Source organism: Epinephelus moara, chromosome 5 (genome assembly GCF_006386435.1).
Source record: "Epinephelus moara isolate mb chromosome 5, YSFRI_EMoa_1.0, whole genome shotgun sequence".
In the NCBI taxonomy this organism is placed as follows: domain Eukaryota; kingdom Metazoa; phylum Chordata; class Actinopteri; order Perciformes; family Serranidae; genus Epinephelus; species Epinephelus moara.
In genome coordinates, this window is record NC_065510.1 from 34,323,121 (window position 1) to 34,335,245 (window position 12,125).

Sequence of the window (12,125 nt, forward strand, 5' to 3'; positions counted from 1 at the left end):
TGTAGTTGGCATGGTGTTAACACCATCAGCAAGGGAGTGCACAAAATTTCCCTGATCAATCAGACAGTGTGAACTCATTACAACAGCGTGTGTTGTGCTTGTGTTCTAATCTGAATCGTCAGTTCCTCAATTAAAAAAGTGAGAAACAAACAAATGGCTCTTTTCTGTCCTGTTTCTATCTGTCTATTTATGACATATGGGGTGCAGCTGCAGTCTTGACGAATAATGCTCATAATCAACTATTTCTTTGTGAACTTGTGTGACCACAAGCTAAGAAAAATAATCACCTAAGAGGCATTAAAGTGCTGCATGATCTGCTGTCTGTTGCTGGAATTTGGTTTTCTCTACATAGAGCTGATAATGCAGGAAGACAGTCACCAAAACTGTCCTGTTGCTCTGTTTGACTTCATGTTCACAGCTCTTGGTTTATGTGTAAAATGTCAGTCTAAACGCAAAACAGACAAGAACCAACAGGCCAGCTTTTTCCTTGGTCACTTGACCTGTAGTTTGACTCTGGAAGTGGTGGTGCTGAGTAAGGCTGGATACCAAAAGCTGGTGCTAATGTAGTACCAGTTCCTGTACAACCTGTGCCCGCTAGAAAAACTCACAACACAGATTTCGGTGCCTCGTTTAGGTGCCAGGGAGAGCAAGAGAGTGTGACAGTGATGAGTGACAGTTAGGTTGAGGCATCTGGAGCAGAGAGTATGAAACTGAGCCAAATTTCTATGTCTTGCTTGCCATCTGCTGATCTAACTGTAAACGGTGCACCAGAAGTTAGCCAGCGAAGGTAGCCTCCCTTAAGGTGATCTGTCTGGACCTTAAGGTGTGCTAGCTAGCTAGTGACGATTTTTTTAGCCGCTCCTAAACAGATAATGGAAGTAGAGTCTGGCTGCTGAGTCTCCCCAGGGAGATGATTAGCTCTGTATCCATTATTCAGCATTAAGTTACTATAGTTTTGTTGTATTTTACTTTTTATGTGATTTTGTAAAGAGCATTTTGTATTTATTCATATCTATCTATCTATCCTGGCTATGGGTCACATCTCTCGCCTGTATTAACACTGCCTCACTCACTCTTTCTCTCCTTACAGTTCTCATGCATTAGATCTGTGCTGTTGACTGTGTAGTTGCTCTGGCTGCTTCGACATGAAGTATATCGGTGTTTAAGTTTGCTGTCTGTTGTAGTGTAAAACATGATGTTAATAACTATTAAATATAAATTATTCTGGCCTTTACGTCATTATACAGAAGTCTCACTGACTTCCAGCGTCCCTGGACTAGAGTGACACTTTCTTTAATGAATTCAAGAAAATACTCAATACTAATGTTGACTCTCCCGAGCTTTCCCCCATATGTTATCTTTGGAAGCAACCAAAGAAATCCATTTCTTTATTTATTTCTCTGCCTCCCTCCTCCTCCTCACTCTTCTTCACCTCTGTATACTTCACTTGAATCATCCTGCTCAATTGCCTTTCTCTGCCTCTCTTTACATTTTTACCAACACCTAGAAAAACAATTCTCTGCTACAGATGGACTCTGTGACTGTGAGATATACAAGCAACAAGAAAATAAGAACTTCTTCAAAGGCAGCGAGGCCGACCCTGCTGTTTCGGTTACATAAAAACCCTCAGGGTTCAGCTTGGAGCCATGTTCCTCCACTGCTTTAGAAGAGACTATTCTCGTTGGACTAAACAATAACAATAAACATTTTGTGCCACTTCCTGAGATGATGGGCATTTGTGTTTAACTTCAGCAAAGAGGCTTCACAGGTAATTGCAGCCGCCCACAGACGGGCTACGGTTGACTCACCGCCCGCAGGTCCTCGATGCGTTTAATAAGAGGAGCAGGCAGTCCATCAGGCAGCGGAGGCGGAGAAAACAGTCCGCTGGAAGACCCCAAGCCTCGCCCTTGGCCACCTCCTCCTGCTGCTGCTGCTGCTGCTGCTGCTGCTGCTGCTGCTTTATGAGCCGGAACACCGACTCCCAGAATGCCGTTCTCCCTGGCAGCCACCATGGCGTGCTGCTGGTCAGTGTCCAACAAGCCGAAGTCCAGGTCGCCTAGGAGATCCTGCAGCTCCTTCTCGTTGGCTGAGCCCAGCAGTGACATCACAGCGGGGTCCGAGGTGAGGTCTGCCAGTGAGAGGTCGTTGCTGGCTGTGTTGCCCTGTGAGTGGGTGGAGTTGGAGGCTAACAGGTGGTTCGTTGAGTTGGTGGAGTGGGGTTTGTTAGCCACGCCTCCTGCCAAGCCGGGGTGAGCCATGTTAGGGTTTCTTTTCCTCATCTCCTCCTTCTCCCGGGTGAAGCGGCGGAGCATGGCCGCCAGGTAGAGCGAGTCCTTCATCAGCTTCTTCCTCTTCTTCTTCTCCGGCCGGTGGAGGTTGAGGGCTGTCACACTGTTGGAGGAAAGCACAGCAATGCCTGTTTATGACAAAACGCTTAGTGCATGTTTTGGATGAAAGGCGATACAGTGCCTCAGACTGCATCGGCATTTAGTTTCACTTCATTCATTCATTCATTCAGCCTGACACACAGTACACTTACAGGCACATTAGTATACAGGTTCTGATCTTATTTAGAATATGATGATGACATGGGACATGACAGAGCTGGTTATCCCCGTTCACATGGTTATAACAGTATTCACTTCTCTGATAATCTGTGTGCAGCTGTGTCTTGAATCCTCCACATCTCAGTCACTATATTCTTTACTAACTGAGAATGATCAGACGGCCAAAGTGTCCCAGTTTCTATCAGATAACTCCAGGTAGCATTTTCAGGTTTCTCAAAACTGGGATATGTCTTTATCCAGGTTTTTGAAACGAGGGTATCAGAATCAGAATCCAGTTTACTGCAAAGTAAGTTTTCACATATAAGAAATTTGCGTTGGTGTTTTAATGTGTAGACAAAAAACAAATGTCGAATAGAAAAAAATACAATAATTTTTTTTAAAATATTCACATTTAAAATATAACCATTTAAAACGAAAAACCTAGGCAAAAATATGCACTAACACATTCTGGGGGATGTGCACAGTAGTGCACTTCACAGTATAATATCATAAAAGCAGATAGTAGTCCAAAAAGATGTGCGTTAATATAGCACATATAGACAGATGTGAAGACGTTAATCGAAAATAGTGGCTATGGAGGGGATAAGAGTCCAATGTGGACTTAAGTGGCCTTGAACCTATATAGTGCCTTTTTTAGTTTTGTCTTCTGACCAGTCAAAGCATTTTTAAACATTCACCCATTCACACACTCATCCACACACTGGTGGCCAAGGCTACCATTCAAGGTGCCACCTGCTACTCAGTCTAAATATTCACACGCATTCACACACAACCATCAGGAGCAATTTGGGGTTTAGAAGACAGGATACTTCGACATGTGGACTAAAAGAGTCAGGGATCAAACAACCAATCTTCCAATCTGCAGACAACCTGCTCGACCTCCTGAACCACAGCAGCCCGATCTATATCTGATGTTGCACATAGATATTAGGGCTGGGCAATATATCAATATTAAATCAATATCACAATATGAGACAAGGTCTTAGATTTTGTAAATCATAATATCATAAGTGTTGTCCTGTTTTAAAGGCTGCATTACAGTAAACTGACGTAATTAACTGAACTTAGCAGGCTGTTGTAGCTGTTCAATTATTCGCCTTTACCCACTTAGTCATTATATCCACATTACTGATGTCTATTTATCTAAAATTTAGATGTAAATATTTTGTGGAAGCGCAAATACTCAATAGCATCGCAACATCAATATTTATGTATGCGGTCAAAAATTATGTGATATTTGATTTTCTTCATATTACTCAGCCTTCGTGGATATCATGTTCACATGTACGAGATTATTAAGTATTTCTGTAAGTCAACTTGCAACAACAGCTGCATCGATCTCATCCACTATTGTTGCCATTTTTCTTTTGCTATTTTTCATTTATGGAGGAGGATGATATCCTCATTCTTAGTCCTGCCTAGTCAGCTCTGACTGGTTGACTGAAACAACCATAAACAGGCACAACAGAGGACCTATCTGAATTGCTGAACAAATCTGAGATAGACATCCTAATAAGGCACAAAGACAATTTCAGTTACATTTAAGGACAAAAAATACGTAGGCGGAGGTATAAAGCGCAAGATGAAAAACAAAAGAAACCCATGCGAGGAATGAGAGCCATTTTCCCTGAGAAACCGAGGCATCGACACATGCTGACAAAGACGACTCAGGAACGTGGGAAGAGGAACTGTGGGGATTCTGCGGGATTAACCTGCAGTCTGAAGATCTGACACACACACTCACACACATATATAACATCATCTCTTTCATAATGGCACAATGGCAATAGCTGCTGCTATTTCTGGAAGTTATTTTCAGAATGGCGGCATGTTGGAGTATTCGGCCTATCCGAGCACGGATCGCGGGGCGTTTTCTGGAAGGCGGTTGGCTTGTCACAGCAACTAAGAGCAAGTCGCAGTCAGCATCCCTGCCTCATGATAGATGTATGAGAGGATCCGCACAAAAGCCCAGGAGTATAATGTCACACAGGGTGGTGGATTATTAGCACGGTAAAGAGTGAACAAATGCGTCATCACATATTCACAGTGCCCCACAGATCCACGGGTGTCCAAAAGGTCAACTTTTCAAGCACAGGAGATAAACACGTCCCTTTACATAACAGCGTCTGTGTGACATTTTTAAACAGCTTGGCTTAACTGTAATGAATCACTTGACTAAGTGGATGTTTTTTTAGATCTATTTTACAGATGCATGGAAAGTGATGGACTCTTTACGAGAGACAAGGCAGCTTGATCAGCTACTCATGAGCCATTCATTCAGCTTCTTAATTACCATACAGCCAGAAATCCCTTACACGCAGAAGTGTAACTTCACCAACTGACACAAGACGACCACAAAAATTCAGTAATATCATACTGCCATGATTCTCACCCTTGTTTCGGTACTCTGTTCTTCTTCAGGTTCTTCTCTTCCAGATTATTCACTTCCTTCTTTTTCCTCTTCTTAATCACCTGCTCCTTGTTGTCAGTCGGCTTCTGAAACGAAAGCACAAACACGCCTTAACTCAACTAAGCAGAAGACGACAGTGCACAGTGAAAAACGATCGATTCTGTATGAGGAACACCTGCTGTGCTGTGTGTGTGTGTGTTTTTGAGTGAGTGTGCACCAGTATGCCCTTCAGAGATTTCTCTTGATGTGGTGAAAGATAACGTCTACATCATGTATCGCTAAAACCAATGAAAATCAAGCTCCTGTTGGAAGGACGTTCATGTGCTTCATTAGGACTGTTGAGATCCTGCTGTGTCATATGTTGCAATAACAATGGGATGTGCCAAATTTTAGTAACCATATTATATATCGAAATGAGAGTCGGATATAAAATGTAATATAGATGTTTTCACGTCTATGACCATTAGTCCACGGTTATCAGCGTGTTGTTTTGGGAGTAGTGGGAGGTGTTCAGCCAAGCTAGCAGCTCTGTGAGGCTGTAATTAGGCTCAGTGGTGTTTTGAACTGGACGCTAACATCAGCATGCTCATGATGACAATGCCAACATGTTGATGTTAAGCAGGTATATTGTTTACCATGGTCACCATCTTAGTTTAGTGTGTTAGCACACCAACATATGCTAACTGGCAGAGTAGGTCACGAAAATTAGGGATTTATCCTCCAAGAAATGTAAATGTCTGTGCAAGATTCTGTACCAAACCACCCAGAAGTGGTTGAAATATTTCCATCTGGACCAAAGTATTGGTCCTAGCGACCAACTGACCACTGGCACTTGTGTGATTAAAGGTATCATTTTCTTATCTTTTATATATTTCCATCAAGGATACTTGATCCTTTGGGTCTATGGATATATATATATATATATATATATATATATGTACATATATACATATATATATATATATATATATATCTCCATTTCCATGTCTTTTCCGGGCTTGAATATGAGTTTGAAAAGCTGTATAATAGAGCCACCTAATTTAATAATCAATCAGTCTGAGAAGTTTTTTGGGGGAAAAAAAGTCAAAATTCCAGCTCTTAAATGTGAATATTTTCTGGTTTCTTTACTCCTCTTTGACAGTAAACTAAATATCTATGGGTTGCAGACAAAACAAGACATTTTAAAGGACATTATCCTGGGATTTGGGAAACACAGAGCTACATTTTTCACACTTTTCTGACATGTTATAGACCAAACAACTATTCAATTAATCAAGAAAATAATTGAAGGATTGATCAACAATAAAAATAACTGTTAGTTGTAGCCCGGCTGGATATTAACTGCTTTATGTTACTATCGTTTCGTTATGAACGTGTTGAGATAGTCTCACCTTGTCCTCCTCTCCCTCGGAGTCGGAGGCCGCTCTGAACTGCAGCGTACCGGTGTTGATGTAAAATCCCCCCAGCTTTGTGGTCAGAGAGGCAGGCACCAGCTCATCATACTGAGAAAAATAACAACAGAAGACAGTTTGTATTATAAGAACATAGAAATCTGGGGAAACAATAAATCCTCTTACACAACAAAAGCAGATCTTGTGATCATGTTTTTTGTGAACATTTTACAAATAAGCCCATTCTCTTCTGCTGGTCGGTAAAAATGGATGACTTGTGCACCAAAATAAATAAAATGACTAAAAAAAACAAAACAAAAAAAGTCGCAATCCCTGCAGGCCACAGATGAAACACTTTTCCATAACAGAGCATATCAAAACAAAAGGAGAAAAGGGTCAAACAGGCACTGCCAATTTGTGAGAGCAGAGAGGACAGCTATCAAAACAGCAAAACAAATATCATATAATGGCAGAGATTCCATACAAAGAGCATAATTCTAGCTATTAGAGTGAGACAGAGAGCGATATCCTCCGAATACTGAGCAACAAACACAGACAAACCAAAACAATGACATATCCCTATGTGGACACAAGCAGCACGTACGTATTCATGAGTCATGAGGATGATTTTAGACCGCAGTCTCGGGTTGGCTCTAAGAAGGGACAAGTGTCTATCTTTAGAAGTGCCACTGAATGCACTGTATTGAAACATCAAGCCAAGAAATAAATATTTAACCACAGAGAAATAATGTCTACCTCAACACAACACGACATGAGAACAGGAATGTGACAAGGACAGCAAATTAACCAGCAGATAAAACAGGAGACAAAGGGAACAACGTGTTATGTCATTACAAGACTAAAGAGAGAAACCTGACTAAATAAAAGTGACAGCCTTGAAAAAAAACAACTAAAGGTGAAAAATCACTTCATTATTAATAAAGTGAGGCGCACTCACAGCTTCTGAGTTGTCGATAAAGGGGTCTGTCTCATCGTAGCCAAAGCCTATATCAATCAAATCCTGCATTCTGTCCTTCTTCTTCTTCTTTTCTGCGTTACCCTGAAAAATAATTTTAAAAAACATTTAAAAATATTAACTTTTGATTTCATTTCACATGAAATTTCCTTACATTTATTCTAACCTTAAAGGTAGGTAAATAAAAAAAATACATATTCTTCCTCTTACCTGTAGTGCTATTTATCAGTCTAGATCATTTTGGTGTGAGTTACAGAGTGTTGGGGATGTCTGCCTTCTCTCAAATATAATGGAACTAGATGGCACTCTGCTTGTGGTGCTCAAAGTGCCAAGAAAATACATTTAAAAAACTCAACAGCAATGAAATTATGACCTGATTTCTCAAGATAATCCAGAGACCTTGTTGTGCGCAGATTCATGGAGGAACTATTTTCTTACAACCAACTACACCCACCAACTGTATTACCATGAAGGAGTAAGCATGCATCTACTCATGGTCAAGAGCTGTGAGCTTGCTCAGTGGTGCTAGGTGAGCTAAAAGTAGATGCACGCTTTATTGATAAAAAGCACAACAGGTATATGGAATAATATATATTTTTGATTTTGGGGTGAACTGTTCCTTTAATCTTAAAACGACCCATTTCTAGAGTGAGGATTTACAGAATGTCCTCACTTTCTTCATGTGGCTGTTGTTTTAGGGGCATTTGGACCTCTTAAGACACAAACACAAAAGACATCTAGAGCCAGACTGATAATTCAACCATGCCGACATATTGGGCCAATATTGGCTTCTTACAGATATATTCTACTGGCATATATATCAGCCGATAAGTAGCGAGAAATTGCACTACATTGCAAAAGATATGTTTAAGGCCATTCAGAAACACTTGCTCCATTACATAGTCTGTTCACCAGAGAGCACAGACTAGTTCATTTTTCAACTATAAAATGCCCCACTCAGTATGTTTCTCTGCCACAATTCTTTAAACCAACAAACAAACAAACAAAAGGTATGCAATAAGGTACAAAAATGAGACAATAAAATCAGAAACTGCACTGGTATTGGATACTTTAAATTCTCAAATATCAATATCAACCTGAAAATCCCAGTTTAGTGAGGCTGCAGCAACAATCAATACGAGACTGAAAATATCACGAAATATATGTTTAACCGCATCTGTTGCTCCAGAGTTTTTTTCCTTTGTCCCCTTTTCTCCAAGTCTACGGAGAGAGGGTGTCACCTGTTGTAAAGCTGAGATTTTGGGCTATATAAATTAAATTAACTTGACTATAACGAGATAATTAACGGTAAATTTGACCAATATATCAGCCGATATTATGTAATTGCAGATAGTGGTATTGACATATGTGTTGGTCAGTAAGTACCAAGAAATTGCAGTAAAGAAATACGAAAAAATAACAAATATATAAATGTTTGTATAATATATATATATATACATATATATATATATATATATATATATATATATATGTATATATACACACATATATGCGTGTGTGTGTGTGTGTATATATATATATGTACACATATTTACTTCAGACATAATGTCACCATTACATTGCCCCACCCACCACTTTAAAAAAGCCTCGGAGAAGTTGATTTTTCAACCATAAAATCTTCAACTCATTTTTGTTTACATTCAGTGCTCATCAGCCAATTTTTTGAAACTCTCAAATATCCGTATTGGTATGGGCCTCAAAAATCCAGGTTTGCCAGGCTATAAATCTTACATCATCAGATTAGAAACACTTCAAATGCAGAGATAAAAAAACAAAAACTCACATATTTATTTTCAAACTTTTTTGCCAGGGCCTCAACCTGGAGCCGCTCTCTCTGGTCATCGTTGAAGGGGTCGTGGGGAGTGTGGGCTGGAGTCAGACTTGGAGGATTCTTTGCCTGGAAAACAAATGTGAAAATTATGAATATTATTAACATCAAGATTAGGTCACAGGAATAATCAGATTTCAAAACTTGGATTAGACAGTGTCAGACCACCCTTACACAAAAACACAACCTGACTCTGTGCTCAAACCTCCGAAAAAAGGAAAATCCAGTTGGTAAAATATCAATACATTATCATAATATTACCTGCAAACTTAAAATAACTGAATAAAAAAACATACAGTTTGCCAAACATGGTGCTGGCAGGATCACCTTTTAGATCCAAATAAGAATTATTCAATTGAGCTGTGGTTTGCAAACTTTTTCCCACCAATCTCCAACTCATGTAAAACATAATTGCAAAAACTGGATCATCCCAAACTGCAGAGTATCAAAATGAGGCGAGCTTCTCTTTGATCTCACAGCTCTGACATTTGCCTTGCTCCCATGCTACATCCTGGTACTTCCATCAGCAATGCTCTATCATCTATCTATCACCCGCAGCCAGAGGGCCAAACTGCATGTGGCATTTCCAAGTGCTGTAATGGCTGTGTGACTGGGCTGTTGCTGGGCAAGTCTGAGTGAACAGGACACAGGTAGCAGCACGAGATAAGCTATATCTCTACATGTTCAGAAAGAGGAGGTCCCTCGATATAGAGCTACAATCTGGCAGCAGAGCGCAGCTGAAGTTGGAAAGCACGCAGAGTGGACTGGCTGAGCTGCGTGCTCAAAAAAACTGCTGCTGTCTTTTGTGTTGAGTCGCACTAATGGTCAGTTTCAGCCACGCTAGTCCACAGAAGGACAAGGTGCACTTCCCCCCTCTCACTTAGCAATGACAAGTCCTCACAAACACTTCCAAGAGCAAATAAAATTAACTCCAGCTCCAGTCTCACCCGGCCTGGTAGTGTTAGTCAAACTGGGAGACCCTACCTGGAGGTTCTGGATGAGTTCGCCGTAATTAAACTCGGCGGAGGAGCGGTCGTCAGGCTCCGGTAGGGACAGGTTGAGCCGCACCGTCACCCTCTTCTCGGCTCCAGCCGTGTCCCTGTCGCCGGTTTTGCCGAGGCGACCGTTGCTGGCAGCACCCCCTGCCCCGGTCGCTGCCTCGACCTCCCCGGCTCTACCGAAGTTGAAGTCGGCCTCATCCTCCAGCCGGCGTTTCCTGGACTCCGCGGCTGCTCCAGCTGCGAAGGCCGAGAGGGTGACAAATTGCACTTTTCTCGGTTCGGCCATTTGGATGAGCTGCCTGCCTGAACCTCGCTCCGGACAGACAGCGACAGCGAGGAGAAGAGCTACTTCGCGAAACTACTCCAAATTGGTGGATTGAAGAAGGTTTCGCGAAGCTCCGACGGCTGCTCAGTGCCTAGACGGATGTCAGGGCCTCCTCCGCACCATACGAATTGAACTCCAGGGGATGCGACGGTCGGGGAAAAGTTGTTTTTTCGGCAGCTACTTGCATCCTCAATTTGCTATGGGACCGACACATTCACAGGAGCCATCTTGGGTTTTCGGGAGTAAATAAAATATCAGAAGAGAGGGGTCGCTGCGCCTGCGCGTACGCACAAAACGGAAGCACCGTGACACGGGGGGGTCGTCACGTCCAATCACCGCGTGCCCCGATCCTAAACCCGCCTCTGTCACAACAGGCGATAATAACAACACTGTCAGTACTATGATGACCTTTATAAAGTGTCTGAGTGAAGGACAGGCTTCGGCGTACACACACCACATGTGTGTGTCCACGCATCGATTGGCAGCTTCGGCTCTGGTTCAGGATCGATAGCTTTCAGCTGAAGCCTGTCTTTGTGTCTATTCAAGAAAATGCTGAATTGTGCATTTTTTCTACAATGGCACCAGCGCACACTCAAACATCAAATCCGAAACGGAAGAAAGCAAGCCAGATGGTTGGCTGTCTCAGTTAACCAGCCCAACACAGCTGAGTTAGTTACAGCCACTGCTGACCACCTGTTGATATTCACTTTAAGAGTAGCAGACATGCCCCTTATTACCTTAAATTAGTTAACTTAAAAGTGAAATTGATGCTTGTGCTTTCTGTACTTCTGTGGTTAAACCATGGCTGGATTAACCTGTTAGGAAGCCCCAGGGCAAAATTTGGTTTTGGGCCCCCATTATCCCCCCTGTGCAATGTGGCCAAATTTGCAATTTAAAAAACACTTCCCAGATTCAAAATGCCTTTTTTACGTGAAAACCTGACCCAAAACAACCTATTCGTTGCCCATTTTCAAGTGCATCATAGCCAACATTAATAAGGAGTGAGACAGACATCATAGCTGATCAAATAATTATTTCATGGCCGGGGTGTTGTCTGACAAAATTAATATTTGAACAGAGATAAATGACAACAGCTGGGCTGCGTGATCAGCTATATCAATGTTTAAAATGCATAATAACTCAAAAAGTTAGATGACAGAGAGTTACCTTTTTAACTTTACAGCCACACAGTCCCTGCCTGTGACTAGGTTACACACACACTCAGCAATGGTAAAGCATGTTACTCCACCGGTCTGTCTGCCTGCTCTCTGTGGTCACCTAGACTGTTTTTATATAGTCACCATATAGCTGTAATTTACATATTTTTCTATTTCTGTTTTCAGTCAGCTGAATGTGTATAACATACTTATTTAACTGCAGCTAATGAACCCCACGTTAACCACCATTCCCACGCTACTGCCCTGCATTGCAAGATTCTTAGTTCTGTGAAAATCAACATAAATCCAGGTTAATAATAACAGCGTATCTGTGTATTCTGCTATGTTGGTGTTTAAAATTAACAACTACAGAGACAGTTATAGACAACTAGTGTTTTCTTAACTGTCCCAGCACTTTGGCACAATGCCCCTGACCCTGACTGGGCTAG

General features: G+C 41.6%; 2 protein-coding genes across 4 annotated transcripts in view; one reads left to right on the top strand and one right to left on the bottom strand.

Annotated features, from left to right (window-relative positions):
* LOC126389776 (ubinuclein-2-like) overlaps positions 1-10,939 on the bottom strand; it is a 28,149-nt gene extending 17,210 nt beyond the window's left edge. Inside the window, exons 1-6 of one of the 3 annotated variants that reach the window (XM_050043646.1) lie at positions 10,178-10,939; positions 9,149-9,262; positions 7,327-7,428; positions 6,369-6,479; positions 4,960-5,063; positions 1,809-2,391 (exon numbers count right to left, since the gene is read on the bottom strand). In XM_050043646.1, the coding sequence (XP_049899603.1) occupies positions 1,809-2,391; positions 4,960-5,063; positions 6,369-6,479; positions 7,327-7,428; positions 9,149-9,262; positions 10,178-10,480 (1,317 nt within the window). In that variant the 5' untranslated portion in view covers positions 10,481-10,939. The remainder of the gene's footprint in view (positions 1-1,808; positions 2,392-4,959; positions 5,064-6,368; positions 6,480-7,326; positions 7,429-9,148; positions 9,263-10,177) is intronic. The other 2 variants (XM_050043645.1, XM_050043647.1) reach the window with 2 other exon arrangements.
* LOC126389773 (myosin-10) overlaps positions 1-12,125 on the top strand; it is a 667,776-nt gene that overhangs the window by 91,312 nt on the left and 564,339 nt on the right. The gene's annotated exons all lie outside the window — the stretch shown is intronic.